Consider the following 27,237-nt stretch of genomic DNA (forward strand, 5'->3'; position numbering starts at 1 on the left):
TTTGCATGAAATTTGTCAAGTTGATTTTAATATTTACGTGGAAGATAAAAAAGGCCAAGAATGTCTGAGACACTTCTGAAAAAGGATAAGGAGATTAGTCCTCTATATATTAAGATTTATTATAAAGTTATAGTAATTAAAGCTGTTTTCAGCATAGCATAGACAAATTAATAACCAATGCAATAGAATAAAGAGCCTAGAAAAAGAAACCTGCATATGTGGAAATTTAATATATGATGGAGGTGGCATGGCAGGTCAATGGGGAAATGGAGCTAGGACAATTGGTTATCTATATGGGGAAGAAATTGGACCCCCATCTCATAGCATGTATAAAAATTTCTATTCTACGTAAAGAACTTGAACATCAAAAGCAAAAATTTTATACTCATATGAAAATAAGGATAAATATATATTCTGACATCAGAGTACTGAGTATTCTTAAAGCAAAAAGATAATAAAATAATTATAAATGATTAGTCACAAAATGACAATCATTAAGATAAATTTTGATAAATTCCACTATATTAAAATTAAAATTTCTATTCATTAAGCATCTTTAATGTGAAAAGACAAGATACAAATTGGTAGATGATATTTGCAAAAATATCAACCAATAAAGGAAGAGTGTTAAGAATATATAAAGAACTCCTGCAAATAAAGAAAAAGACAAACAATAGAAAAATACATGCACAATATAAATAGACACTTCACAGGCAAAGAAAGATATATGATCAATAAATATATAAAGAGATGCTCAACTTGCACTTCTATTTAGGGAAATGCAAATCAAGACCACAGTGAGATAACATTTTATTGTGGTAAAATAAACATAATATAAAATTTACCATTTTAACCATTTTAAAGTGTACAATGCAGTGGCATTAAGTATACTCACAATATTGAACAATGATCATCACTACCTAGCTCCAGAACTTTTTCATCACCCCAATAATAAGACCTAGATCTTTTAAGCATTCACTCTCCATTCCAACTTTGCCTCAGCTGCTGGCAACCACTAATCTCCTTTCTGTCTCTATGCATTTTTCATTCTGGATACTTCATGTAAATGGAATCTACAATATCTGGCCTTTTGTCTCTTTCACTTAGCATACTGTTTTAAAGTTTTATCCATGTGGTGGCATGTATCAGAACTTCATTCCTTTTTATGGCTGAATAATATTCCATTGTATGTATATACTACATTTGTTTATCCATTCATCAGATGACAGACATTTTCATCATTTCCACCCTTTGGCTATTGTGAATAGTGATTCTGTGAACATCAGTGAGATAACATTTTATCCTTATTTGACTGGCAGAAAATTAAGAAGTAGATAATATCAAGCATTGGAGAGACCTCTTCAAGGTTATGTTCTGGATGGGGATGTAAATTTGTTTAACCGTGTTGGAAAACAACTTGTCATTATCTTGTGATATTGAACATCCACATCCTCTATGATCCAGCAATATCCCTCCTAGATGTACATCCAAGAGAAACTTTAGCATATAAGCACCAGGAGATATTTACAAGAAAGTTAATAGCAGTACTGTTCCTAAGAGCAAGCAACTTGAACCACTCAAATGTGCGTGAACTGCCGTTTCTGTCAAGAAGTTCTGCTATAAAGGGAAGGAAAGAAATGCAGCAGTAGTGGGTGTTGAGAATTTTTTTCTTTTTAAGGTGGGATAAAAAAATAACATGTTTATATGCTGAGGAACTGATTCAAGGAAGATGGCTGGGGCGGGCCTTGGGGTGGGGGTGGGATAAGGTGGGAGGGGGAAGAGAATTGCTGGAGAACCTGATTTCTCAGGCATTTGTCCTGGATTTGTTTCCTAGTTCTGGAGGGTGCTTCACATGTCCTCCAGTTTTAAGTTTTACCTTTCACTTGCCCTTAAACTGCAGGACCAAATAGAACACATCAACTAGGTACCTGAAGGTTATTTGTTGTACCTAGTGTAACTCCTAGAGAAAATTTGACTGGCCCGCTTTCCATATCACCACAGAAATCAGATCCATGCACCTCCATTCATAAATTATTACACAGCAGCCAAATGAATTAACTAGAATTACAGGCAAAAACATGGATGAATCTTAGCAACAAAATGTTGAGTGGAAAAGGCAGGTGGAAGAAGACTACATGTAGTATGATACCCTTTTTCAGAATGTTTAAATAAAAATTAATTTGTGTTCCTTAGACATACTGTATATGTGATAACACAAATGTAAAAGTTCAAAATTCAGGACAATGATCACCTTTGGGAGGAAGACAGGAAGGCAAGGGGAAAAAAGCTCACAGATCTAAATCACTGGTAATCTCCTGATTCAGTGGTTCTCAAACTTTAGTGTGCATCAGAATCACCTGCAGAGCTCATTAAAACCTGGCGTGCTGGGTCCTATCCTAGAGTTTCTGATTCACTGGATGGAAGCATGGGGCCTAAGAATATGCATTTCTAACAAGGTTCCAGGTGCTGCTACTGCTGCTCTTCTGGGACCACACTTACTTAGACAACCACTTCTAGTTCTTAGGTTGGGTTGTGGATTCACAGATGTTTCATTCCATTTTCTTACTAAATGAGTATAGTATTTAAATTAATGGGGGAAAAAAAAAAGATGGCCAGTCATAGACCAAAGATGAGTGTGTCATGAAGCAAGGATTAATATTAGTCCAATTCTGGGATCCCGAGGCAAGATCCAGGGTTCCGTCGCTAAAAGCAAACTTGAAAAACACTCCTGTAGAAGAACTTTAACAGCATCTTAAAAGAAAATTACTACTGACTACTGCAAGAAGTAAATTTGAAGATTGATCCTTATGCGCACAGAGGCAGCATATTGCGTTCCACCTCCGTGGATCGGAGTAATCTTGGGCACATCACAAATCTATCTCTTTTATTGATTCAACAAAAATTGAGTGTGTTTAGAGAAAAGACTTCTCTTACTTTTTCAGTTCTTATTCTTCCCTCAAGTGCTCTATATAATTATTTCTCTCTCTCCCTCCTTCCAGATTTATTGCGTCCACTAGGTTCTGAGACAAAATTTAGATATTTCAGATCCCTCCGTTGACCAAGGTACACGTAGGAGGCACACTCATTGTCCTGCAATATGCCCGCCACTGACTGAGGTTTGAGAAATGCCTGAAGATAAAATTCTCGCTCACAAGCCTAGAGAGGAAAACAGATGCATAAATATAAAATCACAACCCAAAATAGGACCCAGAGATATTGTAGAAAGATGAAGATTTATGTGCTTCCATGACCTCTCCCAAGCCCACAGCCTTGCAGCAGTCTTTCTCGCGCGTCCTCAAGTCCCATACCAGCGAGGCCGGTGGAGGGAGGAGGTGCCGGCGGGGCTGCAGGGGGCGGGGCAGGCGGGGCAGCGGAGGGAGCAGTTGCCGGAGGGATGCCAGAGGGCGGGGCAGCCAGGGCAGCGGGGGGAGGAGGCGCGGGCGGAGCGGCAGGGGGCGGGGCGACCGGGACAGCGCGGGGAGTCGTGGGCGGGGCGGCAGGGGGCGGGGCGGCAGGGGCCGAACCTCATTGGCTTTCCGACCGGAAGCGGCGTGCGGCCGGCTGCGCATGCGCCCCTCACATGTGCTTTCAGAACGCCCCAGCCGCTGCTTCGGCTCGGCAGGCATCATGCTGCGAATCTCTCTCTTGCGGCTACTAGGACGTACAGGGCTAAGTAGGGGTCTGTGCCTACAGGACTCGAGGCTACGCCACTACAGTTCATGTCCTCTCGGTGCCCGCGACGATGCCCAGGACGCGCGCGCCTACTTCACAACACCTATTTTCTACGTGAACGCGGCGCCGCACATCGGACACCTGTACTCGGCGCTACTAGCGGATGCCCTGTGCCGCTACCGTCGCCTCCGAGTTCCCAGCGCCGCCGCCACGCGCTTCTCCACCGGTACCGACGAGCACGGCCTGAAGATTCAGCAGGCGGCAGCCACTGCAGGCCTGGCCCCAGCCGAGCTGTGCGACCAAGTCTCTGCCCAGTTCCAGCAGCTTTTCCGGGAGGCTAGCATCTCCTCCACGGACTTCATCCGCACCACCGAGGCCCGGCATCGGGTGGCTGTGCAGCACTTCTGGGGGGTGCTGAAAGCTCGGGGTCTGCTCTACAAGGGGCTCTATGAAGGTTGGTATTGCGCCTCCGACGAGTGCTTCCTGCCTGAGGCCAAGGTCACCCGGCAGCCGGGCCCGTCGGGGGACTTGTGTCCTGTCTCTCTCGAGAGCGGGCATCCCGTCTCCTGGACCAAGGAAGAAAACTACATTTTCAGGCTTTCCCAGTTTCGGGAGCCGCTCCAGCGGTGGCTACGGGGCGACCCTCGGGCGATCACCCCCGAGCCATTCCATCACGCAGTCCTTCAGTGGCTAGAGGAGGAGCTGCCGGACCTGTCCGTCTCTCGCAGGAGTAGCCACTTGCACTGGGGTATTCCGGTGCCCGGGGACGATTCGCAGACCATCTACGTTTGGCTGGATGCGTTGGTCAACTACCTTACTGTAATCGGCTACCCAAATGCTGAGTTTAAATCTTGGTGGCCGACCACCTCTCATATCATAGGCAAGGACATTCTCAAATTCCATGCTATCTATTGGCCTGCCCTCCTCTTAGGGGCTGGCATGAGCCCACCACACCGCATCTATGTCCACTCTCACTGGACGGTCTGTGGCCAAAAGATGTCTAAGAGCTTGGGCAACGTGGTGGATCCTAGGTCTTGCCTTGACCGCTATACTGTGGACGGTTTCCGCTACTTTCTCCTTCGGCAGGGCGTCCCCCACTGGGACTGTGATTACTATGATGAAAAGGTGGTTAAATTGCTAGACTCTGAGCTGGCAGATGCTTTGGGAGGTCTCTTGAATCGATGCACTGCCAAAAGGATAAATCCTTCCGGGACCTACCCGGCCTTCTGCACTACCTGCTTTCCCAGTGAGCCAGGGTTGGTGGGGCCATCAGTTCGTGCTCAGGCAGAGGACTATGCTCTTGTGAGTGCAGTGGCCACTTTGCCCAAGCAGGTAGCAGACCACTATGATAACTTTCAGATCTATAAGGCTCTGGAGGCAGTGTCCAGCTGTGTCCGGCAAACTAATGGCTTTGTCCAAAGGCATGCACCGTGGAAGTTAAATTGGCAGAGCCCAGTGGATGCTCCCTGGCTGGGTACTGTGCTTCATGTGGCCTTGGAATGTTTGCGAGTCTTTGGAACTTTGCTCCAGCCCGTCACCCCAAGCCTAGCTGATAAGCTGCTATCCAGGTTGGGGGTCTCTGCCACAGAGAGGGGCCTTGGAGAGCTCTATTTCTTGCCTCGATTCCATGGACATCCCTGCCCTTTTGAAGGGAGGAGGCTGGGATCTGAAACTGGGCTCTTGTTTCCAAGACTGGACCAGTCCAGGGCCTGGCTGCTGAAAGCCCATAGGACCTAGAAACTCATCTTAACTGGCTTGTGGTAAAAAGGCAAATGTGTTATTTTCTTATTTTGCATTTTCAGGAAAGTTATAGTAAATGTTTTCTAAAGTGTTGCATCAAATGAGCATGTAAGCGATGTCCCTGTGAAAAGGGGTTTGTAGCTTTTCAGGTGCTTATCTCTACTCTTCAGTTCTCTGTGCCCATTAACCACTGTCCTTTGCACACCAGTGTCTCTAAGATGTCTCCAGGGGAAAGATGGGTAAGAGACAACTTTGCTGATACTATTCCTTCTCATTGTGCCTCCATCCAAACCACAGTTATGTTATTTGCCCAACTACCTCTCATGGCTTGTTTTTCATTGGCTTGGCCACTGCTGGGCAAATTAGTGAGAGTGGGGGTTGGAGGCCCCCCTACCTCGTCTTTTACAGGGCAGCCCTCCTTTGTTATATATGTTGGGTCCCCTGTTAAAAAGAGATTCTTTTATTAAAACCTTAAAAACCAGTGTCCTAGACTAGAAGATTTTTGCCCATGTTTATATTTTCAGTTCTTAAAACCATGACTCCCTACTTTGTTAGTTAATAGTCTCAATAGTTGTACTGTGTAACATTACATTTCAGCCAGTAGATGGCTCTAGTCTCACATTTAATTACCTAACATTGAGGTTTCAGAATATTTAGAATAGTTTTCTGCTTTCTAATTTTGCTGAATTTAAATTTGAAGAAAATTTTTATTGCCTTTTTTCTTTTCATGAGTGAGGAAGATTGTCGCTGAGCTAACATCTGTGCCAGTCTTCCTCTATTTTGTATGTGGGATGCCGCGACAGTTCTGTGACAGGGATGACGCGTCTGTAGGTCTGTGCCTGGGAGCTGCACCTGCAAAACCCGGGCTGCCGAAGTGGAGCACGCGAACTTAACCACTATGCCACCGGGCTGGCCCCAGCCTTTTTTAAAATAAGGGAAAACTGCAGCCACTACTGTTTTATAGAAAGCAATAAACAAAAGATCAGAATCCTCAGTTTTTTTCAGACTACTGAAAATGGACATTTACTGTATTAAATGTTTAGTATGCTAGTAAGTAAATGTATCAAGTTTGGACAATCTATGATGGATTATAAAGCTCTCTTGGGGTACTTGGTATGTTAAAAATTTTAAACTTTAATAACGTTAGATTTACGGGTATGATTTAAAAAATCTGTAAGTAGCCTCAAAGGGCATTTTTTTTTTATATTTCTTAGTCTTAATTTTGTTATCTATGTATATAATTTACCTTACATGATTTCTTTTGGTCTATCAGGGACTATAATGTATAGAAATTGTTGAATAGTAATTATAAGTGTTAATACATTTACTTTCAAGTATTTTTTTACTGATTATTTCTTTTGCTCTTTTTACTTAAGTTATTAAAGTTTAAAAGTTTGTAAGTACCTTATTCAGATCTGTTCTGTTGCATTTGTTGAAGGTGATGGTGAAGGGAGGAAATGATCAATGCTCCAGGAATCTCAAACTGGATTTAGGGATCTCTCCAAGGCTCCATAAGAGAACATCACAGAGAAGATGTTAAGGTAGCACTTTATACAATGACTACAACACAGAAAGCCAGTGTTATATCTCATAGGTGATTGAACAGTTAGGCCAAAGTTTAAAATGAGAACTTGCCTTGAACTATCCATTCTAAGCATGGTAGCAAGCAGAGAGGGCTCACTATGAAGGAAACTATTGTGCTAGTTGTTCCCCCAGAGTTATTCTAGGTGCTACTATTCAGCTCAAGTTTCTCTTTATTAATCAGTGTGGTGAGAGATTTCTGGTTGCTTGGAAACACTGCTCAGTAAAGAATGCTTAAAGGCATTCTAAAGGTGGAAGGACTGTTTTCTACAAATGTTCCTTCAGACCCTCCTTATTCTTCATAGTGGAATCCTGGGCTTTCCATATGACATATTCCACTTACCTGCTGGGATTACTTAGGCAGATTACTGGGGCCTAGGATGGAGTATAGTATCTCCTAGGGCTGGATAGAGCAGACTGGTCAAGAGATGGGATGTGTTTACATGCATGAAGGTAAAAAAGACTTGGAAGACCAGTGGGATGATAGCCTCTGCCTTTGAAGTGCCCTTATAGCAGTCTTACAGTTCCTGTCATGAACAGAGAGACCATGTCTTCCACTTGAGTGGTCTTTCTAATGGCCTAGTGTTGGTCAATACACTGGACCTTGGCTTGCTGGGTGTTAATGGAGTTTTGTGCAGGCACTTAACTGGCTACCAGAATATTTTTGGTACTGGAGGGCACAAGGACCTAGGGGAGCCAGAGAGGAAAGGGCATAAGTATTACAGAGGACAGGCTATTTTGAATGAAGAAGAGTGGTAAGTTGGATCTGATTTATTCTGTGGTGATATGGAAGGTGAACCAGTTGAATTCTCCCTAGGAGGCAGAATAGGTCAAGTAAATATCCTTTGGGTACTCAGTTGATGTGTTCAATTTGATCCAGCAGTTTAAGAATGGCAAGTGGAGGATAGGTGAAACTTAAAACTGGAGGGCATGTACTTCCAAGAGAGGGCATCCTAACCACTTCTGGGAGATGATGATAAATTTGTAGACATCTGAGAATCTCCCTACTCCAGAACTGTTAACACCTCTTTGGGCATCTTGTGGATCCCTTGACCAGAAAGGAAGTTTCTCCCAAATACTACCCTTGAGACTCTGAAATATTCCTTTTGGGGTATTCTCAGAGGCACTGCTGCAGGAGGTGACAGAGCACTGGTCAGGTGTTCACGGGATGTCGCACTGAAGTAATAACAAGTGGTCAACTCAGTAGACTACAGTCTTATCTCTGAAGTCATGCAAGAAGTTGTGGGCAATGTATCTGTTAAGTGGCATCACCGTATACCGGAGGGCTGCTCCACGAGTGAACTCATAGATTAGGCTCCTCAGAAGTCAGAAGATCTATGGCTATATGGAGGTCAAGAATAGGCAGTAACAAGAAATAGATACAATCTCTGATTTCATTGAAATCTCAGTTATTCTTGAAGTAGGGCTCACTATTTTTCTTAAGGATTTGTGTGACTCTGTAGGGGCTGAGAAGAGCCTGATGAATTGAATATTAAGTTGATGCCAAAGTACTCAAGAAGGCCTAGGTTGGAACATGGGCCCTGAGACACAGGTCTAGTTTTTTTTTTTTCCTCCCACAGTTGTACCTGTGATTGGGACATAGCTCTTTAGATCTGGGAAGTTCCCAAACCGAAGTGAAGCCAGGAGTTGGTTGGTTAGGCTGTATGCCTCCAACTAGGATAATTAAGTAGTTTGGGCAGCAGGTGGCAGTACCAAGCATTCAACAAGAATCCTCCTTGGGCATTATGGTAGGGATAGTTTCCTAGATCTCTTGATTGTCCTACCCCTAGTGAGTATGTAGTTGCAGTGTCGGCCTGCATTACTGTAACCTGGAGTTATGGGGGAGGCCATGCCTCTTGACTAAGACTTGGTCCATAAAGCTGCTGTATGATAATCTATAATTGCCTCCTGGAGGCGATTCCCTTCTATTCATAGTTCTACCAGATAGAAAACAACTGTTCTTATTGGTGAGGTCTGGGGTACTGTAAACCTTGGCGGGTCCTTGCCCTCATCTTTTGCTAAAATGAATAATATCAGTGGTCCTAAAAGGGTGTAGACATGGTGACAGCCATGTGTCTACTTTTGCGGCAGAGGTTTACTAGTTCGGAGAGCTTGGGGGAGAACTAGGGCACAGGTTGGGGTAACCAAGAGCACAGGTGAGGGGGATCAGTTCTAGAAGAAAGCCTTTGAGTCCCCTGGAAAACTAAGACAGCATGAAATATGTTATTTCAGCACAACACAGCTGGCCAGGCCCCTTCCTCTTGCAGGAGCTTTGGATAGGTTTGGTTGATGAAAATCAGTAGGAACACACCAGACCTGGAGGTTAATCTGGAAGGGCCAGAACAGTAACAACCAAATTAATTAAGGTTAATTAGTGGGGATTTTAACCTTTCAAGAAGAGTGTCTTACTCTTTTTTAAGACAGGTTAAGAGAAGCCCAGCCTAAGCTGCTTTCCTCTATCACCAAGAACTACGTTGAGTTGAGGGGAGGGACTAATCATTTTAAAGGTGTTGGCTGCTTCTTAGTTTTAAGGTAGTCCTGGGTTGCCTAGTATACATCCTCTGAATTAAGGGAGCGATCTAACAGGGAATAGTTGACCATATTTAAAATACTCTGCTTAAGGTTATGTCACAATGATCAGTTTCTACTTATATTTTCATGATGAGGAAAGGGAATTGGGAAGAGCTACACACAAAGAGGATCTTCCTATGGCCTTGACAACTAGAAATAATAACTCTCTACTGTGCCTCTTCTCATGAATAGCTATTGGGAGGTTCAGCCATACTTGGATCTTCACCGAGGTAAGGCGAGGCTACAGTATAGAAGTTCTATCCTTGGCTGTGAACTGAATTTCACCCCCACTTGGTTTATGACACAGTTTACTCACCACCATGGATTTAAAGTCTACAGCTCCTCACTTAAGAACAGGATAATATGAGATGTCAGAACATTTCAGGAAACCAAGTGTGCCATCTGCAAGAAGGAAATTATAGCTCCAAGGAGAGATAAGCCCTGCCTTCAAGTCATTAAGGATTTTTGGATGAAACATCTGCAGAGGGTGTGGATGACTCACTGGGTAAGCTGGAGGGACAGCTCTAGGAATAAATGGAAAAGGATGATGCCACTTTCTTAGCATATGGTAGGGGAAAATGGTCCTAATGTCACTGTGCTACCACTCCTAAGGCCATGCCTTGTGCGTGTACACCTCATTGGTTGACAGTCACTGGTTTGTGGGATTTCACATGAAGATGAACCTTCAAAACCTAGTTTATGATTGACTGTTATAGACTGGAATCATTGTTCAAATCTCTTAATTCCATACATTGAATAACAGTATAACCACTTACACATTTTTCCCTGATTAAAATATTTTTAAAAGGGTACTAACTTTTACTTTTGAACACATTAAATAAGATACTTTCAGTAACGTGGCTTCCTTTGAACTAGTTTAGAAGCGTCTATTGGTTAAAAAGCTATAAATGTTAAAAATATAAAGTTAACAAGCATGTTACACATTTTAGGCTAATCAGTAAAATAATACAAATAGAATGTATTTCTTTTAAGCCAGATGAAAAGAAATGTTAGAGAAAACTCAGTCTGGGCCCGGCCCCGTGGCTGAGTTTGCGCACTCCTCTTCAGCAGTCTAGGGTTTCACCAGTTCAGATCCTGGCACCCTCATCAGGTCATGCTGAGGTGGCGCCCTACACAGCACAACCAGAGGCACTCACAACTAGAATATACAACTAAGTACTCGGGGTGGGGGGATGCTTTAGGGAGAAGAAGAAGAAGAAGAAGGAAAGAAGATTGGCAACAGTTGTTAGCTCAGGTGCCAATCTCAAAAAAAAAAAAAAAGAAAACTCAATCCAACAGAAGACAGGAAGGAGAGAAAAGAGTAAAGAAAAATGAAAAATATGGTAAAGGAAAACCCTAAGATGGCAGAAAAAAATACAAATATATTAGTAATTGTAATAAAATAAAACATGATGGGATGAACCTTCTGTCAAAAAGACAAGCAGTGTTCAAGCTTAAATTTAAAAAGTTAGCTATGTGTAGTTAAAAGGTATATACTTAAACCTAACAAAATAAGACATGAAGAAACACTAGGCGTATATTAACCAAAAGAAAGCTGGTCGTGTAATATTAATAGTAAACAATCTATATTGAGGGGAAACCATTACTAAAGATAAAGTGAGACAATATAAAAGGAATAATGCACCAAGTTATAATAATTATCAACTTGTATGCTCTAATGACATAGCCTCAAAATGTAAAAAGCTAAAATTGAAAATGACAAATGTGCAAGTCTGCAAAAAAGTGAAACTGCCATTCATGACTTCAGAGAAACCATGCAATGAGAAGGTAAATACAATAACTTACAGTAGACATTAGCACTGTGGTCTTTGATGCTCACTACCAAGTGTATCATCACTGCTGTAAAATTTTATAGCAGGCAAGGTTTTGTGACTCTAAAATTTTATCTTTTTCTATGCATGTGCCTGTGAGAATAATATCTTGCTTTTTGCATAGAAATGTCAAAATACACTTGTTCAGTAAATCCTCTCTACAGATTGTTAAAAGGGGAGAATCCCATGGCCATAATTTTGCCAGATTTTCTAATTGTTCAGTAATAAGTGAAGGTGACAGGAGAGAACCAACAGTTCTGTGTTCCTTATTTGAATTCTCTCATTTACTTTTCCCATCAACTGTATGAAGTATTATTCTTTTTCTGGTTGACAAGAAATTGAGGCACAGAGATTAAGTAACTTGGCTAAGATTATACAGCTTGTTAAACAGGAACACCTGGACTCAAACTTGTCTCAATGCCAGAGCCTCAGCACCATCCTTAGCATCAATACCACCATCAATCACTGAGAATATATTGAGGGCATTGTCTTGCGGGGAAGAGGAAGCAGTATAATCAGATCCAAAGACTGAAGATGAAAAGTCTAAATAAGAACTCTAACTCTTCAGTGAAATACATCAATGAGTGTTTCAAGATGAACAATTAATTCCTGACAGCTAGATTATGGAAACAGATGAGTGCCAAAATAGAAACTGAGAAAAAATACTTAACCTATCTCATGAAATATATTTCTCTCTTACTTTCAATACTTTCTTTTATTTCCTAAGCCTGCTTATGTGTGCTGGTATAAATTATTAAAAATTTTAATAATTATATAGTCTCTATTTTTCTTTTTCCTTAAGATTATTTTATTTCTTATTTTCAGAACAGTGTTCCAAATTCTTTAATCCAACAGTACTCCTCTAAGTGAAAGTATGTTGTCATAAATTCATGAATCTAAGTATTTTGAAATAAGATTTTGCTTTAAATACACATTTATCTCTAAACATGAAAGCATATCAATAATCAAAAGTTTTATTTCAGTTAACTATTATTGTAACAAAGCCAGAGAATTTTATTAGAGGTCACAAACACTGAAACTCTTTCATTTCATACATACAGTTTAAATACAGGTGAACTTATTAAAAGACTCATCTGTTTTAACAGTTTAAGTTCTATGAATTTATTGAACATTTATTACGGTATTCTTATGACATCTTTCCTAACAAGCCTGCAGAAACCAGATTAGATGCCCCTTGACTCCAGTTATTACCAAAGCAAATACCACCCCGTTAGCTAAAATCCTACATACTGGATAATTCCTGGTAAATTATATCTCATATATGACAGTCAAGACATGTTCTAACTTCCAAAAATTAAAGACTTTATTATGAATTGCATAAAGAATACTCTATTATCATATTTACATTTTTTATGAAATGTAGCTGTTGTGTTGGACATGGACTACACCTTAAGGAAATGTGATGAAACCTATGTTTATATAGGTCTCTTGGCTATCATGTAAATTGTATTTTTAAAAATGTATCCAAAGGTATTAAAGTCCTCGCTAACTTCGAAAGTCAAGAACATCTACATCTTTATTCTATGTTTTAAATAATTTCTTCAGAACTCGGTTTAAATTTAAGCTACACAGTCCCACAGTTAAGCAAGGCATGATGGGTACTTTCTCAGTAATTTCTGCATGGTAGATTATGACTTGCTGATAGAATCAGACTGGTGCATTATAAAAAATATCCTATGTAACATTTTTTAGTTTACCTTTAAAAATCATTTACTAAAGGAATTTATAAAGGCTTTCATAAAGCAAAGAATCTTCAGTTGTGGTAAGTTAAAATTACTGCATTAATGTTTTATATTTAAATTTCTATAAAACTTATTTTATGGAAACGCTACATTTTTAAAAAGCAAAGCTTTATAGTCCTGAGTTCAGTTTCATTTTATAACTCATTACAGGAATGTATTTAGATAAATCAAGTTACAACGTGTAAGGAGCCTTTTTTGGCATTATAGAAGAAAATCCTAAGTGCTAAAATAAAATGAATTATTGAAAATATGTATGATTAATTGCATGAAAGCTGATGGTTGGATTTTCAAGCCATTTTAAGATCTGAAAGTATTTTTTTGCTGAACATAAAGGAAATATTTTTTAACATTCATTATGATATTGTCTGACCTAGTATAAAAAAACTGTTAATAATCCTCACAATACAAAGTTGTTTCTCACTGAAATGTTGACATAAAAATCAGCCTCTAGAATGTAGTTAATTCATAACAGATTTTAAGTAATACATTTTTGGATGTAACTGATGTCATAAAATTAGTTTTCTATCCTAAGAAGAGTTTATAGCACTTCTTCCTTTTTCCATAATCCATGGAGACCATCTAAAAGTGGAGCTATCAGTTCTTAGACATAAAAGCAACAGAAATATATAACCAAGTTTAGCTAAGTGTAAAAATTAGGAAATCAACCTGATCTCAGATTGAAAAATGAAGGGAAAATAGTGAAAACTTATTGCTTAACATTGAGTGTAGTGATAAGGGGAATAGCCAAATTCAACCAAGTTATGAAAACCCATCATTGGTAAGTCTGTAGAGGTATGTGTTTTAAATATTCAGTGTGTGAAGGTAGGTTAAGTCTGAGTTCAAGAGTTTTAAAGAAGTCGTTCTCTAAAGACAGACTCATAGCTAGGGCACGGGCATAAAAATCTGTTTGGTAAACAGGATGGTAGCTGAGTTTATTTTTATTTTTCCTTTGGCATAGACATAGGATATTAAAGGTGTTATTTTAATTGAAATCTCTTCTTACAAACAGTCGGATATAGCCTGAATAAAATAATCCTAAAGTTAAATTTACTAACAGTATTTGGGTACATACAGGGCAGGAAAAATTTACATGTATTAGTATCTTTTTTTAATAGTTTGCATAATAGGTCAGATACTAATAAGGATTTTAGTAAGTTTCTTTTATGTGCTGCTAAAAATGTGTTATATAGATGGATATTGTGTGGCTTTCTTTGCTTTGGTACCAAAGTTAGACATGTTAAAAACAAAGATCCTAAAATGATTAGCAAGAAACACATTGAAAGTATTAAAAATTGCTAATTGTTAATGTGTATTTTAAAATTAGTATCCTTTAGATGTTTTCTCAAAACATCAAAGGAAGAAAAGATATGCTTTTTAGGCAATACTTTTTATATTAATTAAACATTTCCTTTATATACTATTATTGGTCATTTCAGAACTGTATGAGGCTAAGGATGAAGATTTAGTCTCCGTATCTTTGTTCATTTTTTTTTTTGAGGAAGAATCACCCTGAGCTAACATCTGTGCTAGTCTTCTTCTACTTTTTAGTATGTGGGCTGCCAGCACAGCATGGCCACTAACAGAGCAGTGTAAGTCCGTGCCTGGGAACCAAACCCAGGCCACCGAAGCAGGGCACACTGAACTAACCACTAGGCCACTGCAGCTGGCCCTCTTTGTTCATTTTTACATCATGACTTGTAGTAAAAAGAGCCCTGATAATTAAAAACTAAAACACTGATCTCTTGTAGCTATTAAAGCTATTTTTGCTATCATGGATATGTTATATTATCTCTAAAATAAGAGCAAAATATCACAATTTAAGCAGAATAGGTTTTTTTTAGGGTACATTAATGAATTTTCATACCACCTTCATTTTTCTATACTTTATGTCTGAGAGAAAAATGACATAATATAATCTTTATAGACTTGAATGAATGTACTGTGGAAGTCTATGAATACATTTTGGTAAAGAGCACAATTGCCTAAAATAAATTAGCTAAGAAAAACACTTCAAATGTAAATCTTTTTTTGAAGCAAAATAGAATTACTCGTGGACTCTTTAAAATTTATAAAAGTTTTAGAACAAAAATGCCCTGGTATATATAATGAATAAGCCTAAGCCTGAATAATAAATACAGGAATAAGAGGTACACTGGAAACACCACACAAATGGAATATTAAATAGATTGTTTCATAAGATTTTTGACATGGGCTCTAATTATAGAACATCAGACCTCAACACACAGCATGTTACTTTCAAAATAAATGTAGCAAAATATTTTCAATAGATGGAGTGGCCTTAGAATGTGCCAGAATATTCTTTAATATAACTATACTATCACATTTTATTCTTAAAGTTAAATATCTTAGCCCAGAAACATTCCGGCGATATTCCCCCAAAACATATATATCAGTGGATTGTTCACTATCCTTTATGAGACAGGATAAAAAATTAACTCATAATTGGGTTAATCATCTTCCTAATATTATAACAAGGTTTTAATATATAATTCTTATTCTTTCCCAACAGAAGTGCAAATCAGCTTTAGTTCTTGGAGTGGACATGAAATTAAAATAGTGAAAAAAATAAGACTCCTAGTATTGTACAATCAGATTTTAAATATTGCTTATTTATATATAACTATTTTAATTGTTTTTAATAATCCAATCTTCTATAAAAGGAATAGAATGTTTTTACAGAAGAAAGTTGGGATATATATTAGGCAACATTTACAAAAGTTGGCATGGCCATGTTTTAATTTTAAAAAGTTTTTTTAATTATAAAAAAACTTTTTCACTTCTGTAAGAGCAGATAATCATAGCTTCTTTGTATTTAAAAGGTGAAATATAATGTTATGGGTAAGTTTTATTCAGTCAAAGTTAATGTTTTGAAAGCCTAGAAACCTAACAAACTAGGACCTGAATGAAACATAACAAGGAATATTGACAGTGTCACTGTGTTAAAGGAAGAAATATGTCTTGAATCTGACATGAAATATGCAGTGAATGCTTCTACTTGCCAGGATGCTTAAGAACCTTTATACTTCTTGGATGAATGACAAAAGAGAGCCAGAAATAGGTAGGGAGATATCTAAGTATTTTTAAGAACAGTGTCAACTTTGGCCATGGTAATTGGTATAAAATAAATGGTCGTAATATGACAGATTTCCAGATATTACACACACAAATGATTTTTATATGTATTAATGTCTGTCAAAATTTCTAAGGTAAACCAAGAATTTGAAATGTTTTATCAAAAACATTTAATATAGGTAAAATATACATAAACCTAACCATAGTGAAACCAAAATAATGTGGAAGCTAGAATCTTATACACATCTCCCTAACAAGTTTTTTTTTTTAAATTTACCATATTACAACAAATGGCCTGTTGCTAGGTATATTCTGTATATACCATGGCTATGTCTAGAAATATGAAACGTCTGGAATAAAACTGAAAAATCCAAACACCAAAGATGTTTTAAGTGGTTGTATATGACATTATCATGTTGATAAGATAGCCAGATGATGACCAAATTTTTCAAATTTATCAAGATATTTGTTGTTTTATAGACATAATCTTGTTGATTGTTACAGATTAAAAATCTATGTTACTTAAGTGTGTGTGGATTCATAAAGGAAACCATGATTTTATCCTGTACCTCCAATGTTCTGGCTATCAAGATTTCTTTAATTCCCTTAAAAAGCAAAAACATTTAACCTTAAGCATATCCAACACCCTCATATTTGTTAGCAGACCATACACGGGGCTAGTTGTTTTCTATTATTGGATAAAATAGTTATCCAAGACTCTACTTAACAGAATCAGTAGAGGAAGATGGAGTAAGAATTGAATCCTCTGCTCTGAAATCTTTTCTAGGATGAAAGTGTGGGCTTCGAGAATATCGAGGTTTCAAACCTACAGATGAAGGTTGAGAAAAGCTTCTTCTCACAGAATGTAACCTTGGTTCCTATTAAGAGATTTAAAGAAAATTAGGGTTTTAATGCATTTTAAATGGCTTTTATTTTACAATTACTTAAGGGAAAGATTTAAAAATAATATTAAGTGGCCTGGATTCTGAGGAGAGAAGGTGTGCTTTAGGAAATTCCCACTAGAAAGAGTCGGTTACCTTATAACTGCTGCTGGAGAGGGAAGCATCCGAGGGCTATAAGAAAGACTCACTACAAAGGATCTGAGAAGAGCCAAATCTAATGGTACTTCTAAATTACTACATTATACTTCCTTTGTGCCATCCCTGAACTTTGGTAACGACTTGTTAAAAAAAAAAAAGATTTTTGTATTTAGTGACATACAAAACTAGAGTCAGATCGTATGGTTGAGAAAGCAACTGTCCAGAGAAAATCAGGAAATTATTCATAAACTTGCATGTCAATAAAGTAACATGAAATTTTATCTACTGTTAAGTAAAACATCCAGTAAATAGCCTTTGTGTTCCAACAAATGAATTTTATTTGATCCACTGCTGAACATAAGGATTGCTGGAGATACTGTTTGCTCAAGACACTTGAGAATGGGAAAATTTCAGCTAAGGCATCCATAATGACTAAAGGTATAGGATTATAAGTTATCTATAATGACTGGCTTCAGAGTGCCAGTGTTGAGCCAAATGCTTTTGCCTAAAAATCTCATCATTTTCTCTGCCTGCTTTAAATGATTCGAGTTTGCATGTTGTGATTCAAGAAGAATGCAGGCATCAAGGAGCCTGAGTTTATCTCATAAAGCTGAATAAAACTTTAGAAGTAGGACATAGGCCAAATCAACTGCCCAACCTGAATCTGACAACAGAAATTTAATACCAAGTATGCTAGTAGTTCTTCTAAAAACATAACTACCAACTTACATAAAGTTAAGGGAAGCAAACCAAAACTTCTAAGATAAGTAAAATTTCTGTAAAGAGGCATAGTTGATTATATACTGTTGTACTTTCCATGATTTGGGCACAAACGTCACTCTTGACCCACCAAGACTGAGCGTGTCTACTAACAATGAAACCACTTGCCAATGCTAGAATAGGTAACTATCAAAAGTCAGTCATAAAAACAATGGGTAATTTTTTATGGCATATCAGACCTAAATGCTTCTAGGTTTAAAAATGTTTTAAATTGTGCAATTACAAAGAGTTTATTCAAATCGCTTTAAGTACTTTGTGAGGGGCTGGCCCCATGGCCGAGTGGTTAGGTTTGCGCACTCCGCTTCGGCAGCCCAGGGTTTCGCAGGATCAGATCCTGGTCGCGGACATAGCACTGCTCATCAGGCCATGCTGAGGTAGTGTCCCACATGCCATAACTAGAACGACCCACAACTAGAATACAAAACTATGTACTGGGGGGCTTTAGGGAGAAGAAGGAAAAATAAAAAAAACTTTGTGAAGTTATGAAAGTCTTCTAACCAGAAAACAAACATTTATGATGTATTGTAAAATAAGTGAAAGAGAGTTATCAAATCAGTGGTGTGAGAAAATTCACTCCAATGACATGAGGCTATATTTAACCTTAGGCACCGTTATAATTCTTGAGCTAAGGAGATTTCAGTAGGCAATTATGATAATGATTCATTTATCTTAGCACCACACACATTTTATCAATATAAAAAGTGATAGTTTGGTACTCGTCATTAGGATGTAAAAAAGAAAACTAAACTAGAATAACCCTTTCTGAAACAGCAAACACTACATGGAGGGTCTAGACAAAGACTGATAAACACCTATATTGTAGTTATTAACAAGAAGAATGGAAAGGAAGAAGAAAAGCAACCAAAGTTTCATTGTTTTTTGTTGGTGGACTTTCTGCTTTCAAAAAAAAAATATAGAAATGTGCCATGTTCCCAAAATATAAAGAGTAGATGGCACTGCCTATATATATTTTTTGCTATCTCAGAGGGATTAAAGTTTTTTTTTGGATAATTTAGAAGGCATTTTTTCTCACCTGGTGTTCCTTCTTATATTTACCAAAATACTGAATTGCACAACACTCAAAGAAAATTTTCGATTAACAATCTAACAAATTAAATTCTAGGGTTATTTTATTTCTATTATTTTGGTTAGGAAACTGTTCATACTTAGGTTACTTGATAAAAGCATGATTAAACAATTTCATGGTATCATAATTTGTTTATTTTAAAATTGAAATATTTTCTGATCCAGACTTCCAGACGTTTAAGGGATTAGAATAGACATTTTATTTGTGTCTAAGATTTAATTTGTGTAAGATTTAATTTTAGCCATTTAACAAAAGATGGTCCATAACTCTTGGATGAGACAAAAGTTATTTCTGCAAAGTACTGTGTTCTCTACGGACCTTCCCTTCTCAGCCCTCTACTCCCTAGACAGGACTTGCTTGATTACAGGTGACAATTTATTAGTAATCAGAAGTCCTAGGTTCTACCACTTAATAGTAATGTCATCTTGGGAAGTTCTCTTAACCTTTCTAAGACTCTCTTCTCTTATAAAAAGTTGCCTGATTATCTCACAAAAATATTGAGTGGATGTAACAAGATAACATATGTGAAGTGCTTGTAAATTGTAAGATGCTATATAAATATAAGGTGCTATTCTTGCTTTGGAATAATATAGTAAGCAAAATGTGATATTCTAAGCATGACTTCATAGATTATCATCAACAAAGTTAACAGAATTTTTATAAGGAATATTATCATGGACTTTAAACAATCTTTAATGACTTAACCAAAGCTTTTCTTTAAGATGACTTAGTAATTATATAGCAAATTTAGTTACACAGGTTAAGTTACCAATATTTTAAGACTAATATCTTAAGGCTATTCCACTGTTGTAGATTCTTTAGTTCTTAAGTTATATGATTCTATGATTTCATGTTTATAACATAGGGAAACAGGCTTATACCTAAACATAATTCAATTTATTTATATAGCTGTATCAATAGCTAAACCAGAAACCGTAAAGCTTCAAGGGTTAAACGGGTTAAACCATAAAGTAATAGAGGAGTTCAGGCCTGTCTTTTATGGTTTAATGCCTTTCAGACTATACTTTTTGAAAATCCTTTTATACTATACTAAACTATACCAGTTTAATGTTACATTCATTTTGTAAATATTGATAGAGTTACCTACATCCCAATTTCCCTGGGACAGTCTAGGTTTAGGCCTGTTGCATTATTAGAATTTCAGTTTTGAAACAGTCTTTGAATAGAATGATCTTATAGATTTATTAATAGGATAAACTTCTTTGTTGGTCACTAAGTGCATAGTTCAAAAATTAAATGATTTTAATTGTTTTTGGTACCCCCTTCACTCTCAAGGGTCTTGATTTGAATGATAAATATATCATTCCCACATATAATAAGAACTTGGAGCAGAGATCAGCAAAGTCAAGAACTTTCTGACTACTACAAGGAGCAGAAGTGAAAGCAGAACTTGATATGATAAAACATCAGAGGACCTTGTCTAAAGTAAAAAGCCTTGGTTTCTATAAAGATAATCAAATCAAGTTTGTCTGCTGCTCATCAATGAAGGTGGGAGTGAGATTAAAGAGGAAATATGTGCTGGAGAACAAGGATTCCTAATTCTGAATCTATATAATCATATGTTACAGAAAGTTAAGCTAGTATTCATATTGGAACTTGGCAAGTCTCTGGGAATGTAATTATCTGTGAGAAAAGATGAAGTTGCATTCTTATACATGATCTGATTCAGACAGACCCTGTTTGCAAGCTTGTCTTACTATAATAGAACGAACTGTACTTTATTAACAACAGGGACAAGATTCTTTTGAAACTGCATGAGCTGAGATTAAATCATGTCAGTGAAAACTATATGTTGGTTACTTTTACCTAGAGTGTGTAAAAGATGTTTGGTTTGAAAGATGTTTAATAAAGACAGTATATCAACTGGATTATTTATATGAAGAAACGATCTTTACAATGAATTCTGAATATTTTCCCAAATAATTCATCAGTCAGAGGAAAATAAAAAAAGCTAAATTTTCTGTAATGGGTATACAAAATTTAAGTAAAGGTGACAATGATTTAGAAAGTTAATTTTCAGGAAGCAAGTGAATGTATTAAATGAGTTGTACAGTGTTAGGTTTATATCCTAAGTCAGAGTTAGAATCTTTAAAAGAAGTTTTTAACTTCAAAAATGGAAATCTGCTAAAGCGCAATACAAAAGGTCTGTATTTCATTATTGTCTAGGGTTGCACCTATGGAATTCTTTGAGGAAACTGGATAGCCTTTTTGAAATTAGTGAGATATAGATGTACAAAAAATGCTGTGTATTAACTAACATATCCTTTCCAGTTGCATCTTATTTTTAGGAATCAGACACAAAGGTAACTCTCTGCATGGTCATCATCTTTTAAAATTTCCTTTATTAATATTTAAAATATATAAAGGAAAAGAAATTGAGGATTAAAAGGATAAAATTCCATGTTAAAGCAAAAGCTATCCTGGTTCTTTACCTTCATACTTCCAAATGCTCACTCTGTTATTAGGAATCATTGTGAAAAACATGGAGCTTTAAGAGTACCGAAGTGTTCAGAAATGAAGAAGGAAAGAAGGAAAGAAGGAAAGAAGGTGTGAAAACCAAGAATGACACTCTCAAGTATGAATTAGCTGCTTTTAAGCTGAATTCCTTAAGCCAAAACATCTTTCCTCACATTGCCTCAATTTTTTTATGTTACGTTATACTGTTGGAAATTCCACAAATTGGATTAAGTGTTTGGGTAAACAGGCATTCTCTTTAACCCTATTCTTAGGGAAGGTGAGGTTGGGAAAGATCCTTGTTTCTTTCTTGCTTTTATTCCCCAAATCTAGAATTCAAATTAGTATTATTAGATTACATATTTAGCCTAATATAGATATCTTTTGGGAGAATATCCTGTGAATTTAAATGTCACTGGTAATATGGTTGGAATTGGACAAAACTCTTCCAAAGTTAAGTATGCTTGATTGTATTTCTTTTCTTTCAGTTTAGAGCCATATTTGAAAATGAAATCAGAGATGACAGTGCAAAAATAATCGCTAAATAAATAATGACTACATAGTAAATATCCCTAAGTCCCCTCATTTTCAGTCAAAAAAAGTTAATTGAATTGGGTAGATAAGACAAGATTCAGGATCTCTCAAAATTTGGAGAAATTCTATCCAAAATGGAAAACAGAGGTCCCTCAGAATGCTAATAGGCAGAAGGGGGGAAAGCCAGATGGAAGGAGGTCTTTCTCATTGTCAGCACGTTGTTTTTTCAATTGATTCAAACAATAAGGATATCGTACTTGGAAAACAAGTTGGAAAGGAGATATTGAGGTGAATAGACAGGGAATTCATTCCAGATTGAAAGAGGACAACTGATAGGCCTAGAGAATTGGGAAGGGAAGAATACAGTTTGATTTTTAGCTTGGAATTTTCCAAAGGAAAAACTGCTTTTTTAAGCACTGAAATCTATTAAAGACAAAGATGTAGAGAGAATGCCACAAAGCTCGTTGATGATAAATAATGGGAGGAAAATAAATGCTAAGAACTTTGAGACATTTACTTTGAAGCCTTTATACTTTAAAGCAGAAACTTAACTCTCCTTATAAAATGAAATAACCCAAAACTACCTTCTCCTCAAAAGCGTTACTTTCCCCAGGAAAGAAAAACTCTCAGAGATGTATTTTATCCTCTCTATTCCATGAAGGAAGAAATGAAGAAAAAAGTAGGAGTCTAATCAAAGGACTTTCTTATTAGAAATTCTCTCTTTAGGCCTAAGAGCATACTGGAATCTTGTAGGTAAATCCCAAAGAAGTTGAGGATCTAGGACCCTCCAAATTTTCTCTGATGAGGAAAAAAAACCCACCAAGTAAAAAGGCTGACATGAGAAAAAGACTCTTAGCAGAGGAGGAAGGAAAAGGCTTTAGTCTTTAAGTACAGAGAGGCAGCTTCTCACACCCCTGTTTTGCAACAGTACACCAAGATGTTTATGACTCCAGTTACCTTTAGAGAAATACTAAATGACAATTACTGTGGGTACACGCCTGGATAGAAATGCAAAACTGAGGTTAACATACTAGCTTCACTAAGAAAATTATGCACCAAAATATTAGTAAATAATCAAGTACTGGCATCTTTTAACTAAGAAATACATATCAAATGAGAAAAACTGACAAATCAGTAAATGGAAAATTTTTAAACTGCATGTTTTAAAAATAAGTCAGATATCAAAATAAAATGTCTTAATGACTATTCGGCCTGTTACTGTGTATGTTCACTTCAACATAATCAGGCTTGGCATTATATTAGTTGATATTATTTTAAGCATTATGCCTAAAAAGAAAGACAAAACTGGAAATCCTTAATCTGTTAGTTCATTAGTTTGAAATCTACATCTGCTATTTTATATTTGCAGATCCTGACAGGTCAGAAAGTAGTTAACATCAAGATAACCATGAAATTAGTATATAGTATATAGTATGTAGAAAACTAAAGAAGGGTTATGTCACATGGAAGAAATAAAATAATGACAATGTGAAATAAAACAAGTGATCTTGAATGGCACTTGATTTCTGAGAGGAACCAGGAGAATGCACAAAATATTAGCAAATTTATGCAACACACAAAAGCAAAGAAACAGAAACACCTATAAGGCAGGTCCAACAAACAGCAATAACTAGCTGCTAATCAGAGAGTAGTACTCAACATGGAAGGACAGAAGCTAATAGCATATTTTTAGGAATTGATGCACAGGAATAAAACACTGAATAGAGCTGAAAGAAACAGCATCAATTAGGAATATTACATCCATCCTTTGGGTAAAATTTTGCCCTTTTCCCCTTTTAAGTCTATAGAGATTTCAGAATAAATTTTAGTCAAAGTATAGGTGTAGGGGCCAGCAATTTACTATTATAATAGTGCATGTAGAAGCATGACATCAAAGTTGGATTGGATACCTTCCTAAAGTCTTTTCTAGTCCTTTGATTCTATATTTTAATATTATCCAAGCACTACTTCTGGGAAAGATATAAATAATTTTTGTGTACGTGACTCCAATTCTTCATTTTATAGTTAAATATAGCATAAATCAAGGAAACACACTTCTACATATGGGAGTTACCATGTGTAAATTTGTTTGAAAATACGGTACTGCCATTATTAGCAGAAATTTATAAAGCAATGTTATAAACTAAATCATACCTCCTTTTTCTAAGCCATCCTTCTGAAACCAGCTGACAGAGGAAGTTAAAGTCTTAATTTTCCAAGATACTTTATCTTTTGACAAGCTACCACCTTTCTGTCTCTGCTTGTATTAGAGATTCTGGGAAACAGGTTGCAAAGCTATTACCTTGTGATTTTGGTACATGTACTAATATTTGTATTATCCATTTCACTCTAACACAGAGTGAATTTCAGATGTTTTTAAGATTGGCCTTTCAAAATGGGTACTAAGTAAGTAAAAATTTACTTCTGAAATTTATCTATAGAAGATATACTATAAAAAAGAAAAAAATAAAATGGGCTTTACTTAGCACATGTAAGGAGAATTTTCATCCTCCCAATCTGTCTGTTTTTAGAAGTAACAAGTTTGGGCTAACAAGCTATGCCGTGAGGAAGGCTGATGATGTCCTCTGTGTATTCAAGTTGACAATAAATTCCACTGTTTTGGTTAGCTTCTCAAAGCTAAATTCTAAGAAAGTGTATATGTATGAATTATATATATATGTGTGTATATATATATAATGTGTATATATAGTATGCATATAATTTATACTTATACGTGTATATATATGTGTTTATGCATATAATCTCTATAGCTCTGTGGAAGAAACACACTTGGGTATCAATTATTATCAAAATTCCTTATCCATTAATACATCATTAATTTTTATTAACAGTCCAGGATTTGTTTAGCATCATGTTTAACATTTTGAAAATCAAAACAACTTTTTTTTGTTATCAAGGATACTGCTATTAAAAGAAGATCTCTAACATCAGTGGTTAATAATTTTTACTTACAGAACAAAAACTTTTGAAATTTAATTGTGGGACTTAGTCTATTTACGTTTCTAAAAACTGAGAATATTAATGTACATAGGGTCCTTGTATGCTAGTGTATATTCATACAGTCCTACTGTTCTCTTGAAACCATTGGACTGGCAAACATATTCATTATGGTTTTAAAGAAACACCTTATTTGACTCACTAGGAAAAACTTTGGGGTCTATGTCCTATTATTTCTGTTGCTGCTGCTGCTGAGCGTGGAATACATTTGGGGATGGAATAGGAGAGGGAGGAGATAGATTTATTAGGGTAATGCGAATATTTATGGCTTATCCCCTTCTCTCCTAAAATCGGAAAGTCAGTGAAAGAACTGCAAATGAATGTAAGAAGGATTTTTTTTATACTACTACAGAAATTTTAGTGATAAAAACACTTAGGATTTGTTCTGTAACTTTTGAACAATGGCTTTTCCTCCCCACCTATTTTCTAATTTTATAATAAGAATTGGCTTTAGAATCAGAATTTAAAGTTTTTCTTTGGTCTAAGAAATAGTTTTGCTTTTTATGAAAACAATGAATTTTCTTTTTTAAAGTTAATAACATTATATAATTGAATATATTGGTAACATAGAATTTTTTCGGTTAAAAGATTAAAGCATTCAAAGAACACTAAAATACAGTAGAATATCAATGTTATGAGATCATGTCAGAGGTGAGCCCTTCTTTTATCAAAACACTTCTACTAGTTGATCCATATTATATAAAATTTGGTGCCAAATGGCTTATGTTATAGGAAGGCTGCAGCATTATCTCAAATATTAGAGAAAAAATTTAACATAGTCAAATTAATCACATGAAAAGGCAAGAATACCGATCACGTTGATGGTATTTCTAATATTTGGAAAATGTTATAAAAAAAGCAGTATAAATACTATTAAAATTCTGAAAACCATGGCAGAAGCAAAATTAAATAAGGTGTAGCAGTAACAATAAATAAAAAATTAGACAAAAGCATATTAAATGACAAAATAGCAAAGTAGTAGAACTGAATTAACATTAAATATACTATATGCAAAAGGCACGAAAGTATTAAAAATTCTATTAGAATTAGGAATGACTTTTATCCTAAATATTAAAATAAATAGCAAAGAATGTGAAACATAAGTTCTAAAAGGTTGAGAGGAAAAGAAATAACACAAAGCAGAGAAAATGAAAGACACCTCACTATTCCCAATGTGGTTATTATTTATGGAATGGATAAAACATGTTGTAGAAAATGTCACTACAGTTAGATTAACACATAAAAACACCAACATGCCACATATACCTAATAATTTTGTAGAACAGCTGAAAAAACAAATTTCATCAAATTTAGACAGCTTATAGTGGAATAAATATGGTGAGGTATTAACTAACCCTAAGTTTCACAATGGGCAGCTTCTAGCCGGTTCGTTGAAGCTGGATCTCGGCCACACAAGGATCATTAGACAAGAAATCAGTTGAGCTGGACTAGAGCTGCCCAATTGTCTTAATAATGAATGCTCCACACTGTCTGTTAAGTAAAGAGAAAGAAAATATAGATCAGAAAAACTGAATGGGGAAAAAAAATAAGTTAGAGTAGATGAATGTAAGACATCAATGAACATTTACTAAGAACCTGTAGAACATGTGGTACTAATTATATTAAGAGTATTATGAAGTGAGAGGCTAGAGATTAGGAAGGGTCCAGAACTCAGGAAAGGCTTGCTCCCTGATCTTCGAAAGCTTAAGATCTATTTTAGACCATCTCTAGTCTAGTGTCACAGTATAAATGTTTAGTATATAAAAATGGAGAACAGGTCAACAGAGAAACAAGTGAGTTATAACATTACTTCTATTTTTGAAACTATTATTATGTGGGTTTTAAAAACATGTTTTTAAAAGGGGAGTAGAGTTTGGCAGAAGGCTATTTAGAAAGTTGTGCAAAACCCCAAAAGTACCCTTCAAGTTGGCATTGGTAGGACAAGCATATAGGTACTGATGCCATATAATACCGAGTAATTCATTATATCTGTGTCATCCTGAGATTTGTGTGTGTGTGTTAAGATTAGTTTGGGTCAAAGAAACAACCTA

At 36.4% G+C, this 27,237-nt stretch overlaps 2 protein-coding genes across 4 annotated transcripts in view; one reads left to right on the plus strand and one right to left on the minus strand.

The window, feature by feature from the left end:
* Positions 1-3,568: 3,568 nt before the first annotated feature.
* MARS2 (methionyl-tRNA synthetase 2, mitochondrial) lies at positions 3,569-6,818 on the plus strand. The gene has a single exon (XM_014845973.3). The coding sequence runs from the start codon at positions 3,628-3,630 to the stop codon at positions 5,407-5,409; it is 1,782 nt and encodes a 593-aa protein (XP_014701459.2). The 5' UTR covers positions 3,569-3,627; the 3' UTR covers positions 5,410-6,818.
* The window catches only part of BOLL (boule homolog, RNA binding protein), a 67,547-nt gene continuing 46,678 nt past the window's right edge, over positions 6,369-27,237 (minus strand). The window contains exons 11-12 of one of the 3 annotated variants that reach the window (XR_011502961.1): positions 26,542-26,677; positions 6,369-17,130 (exon numbers count right to left, since the gene is read on the minus strand). Coding sequence is in view for 2 of the 3 variants with exons in the window: in XM_044768512.2 (XP_044624447.1) it covers positions 16,972-17,130 (159 nt within the window). In the remaining variant the exon portion in view is untranslated. The other 2 variants (XM_044768512.2, XM_070508294.1) reach the window with 2 other exon arrangements.

Source organism: Equus asinus, chromosome 4, assembly GCF_041296235.1.
Source record: "Equus asinus isolate D_3611 breed Donkey chromosome 4, EquAss-T2T_v2, whole genome shotgun sequence".
Taxonomy (NCBI): domain Eukaryota; kingdom Metazoa; phylum Chordata; class Mammalia; order Perissodactyla; family Equidae; genus Equus; species Equus asinus.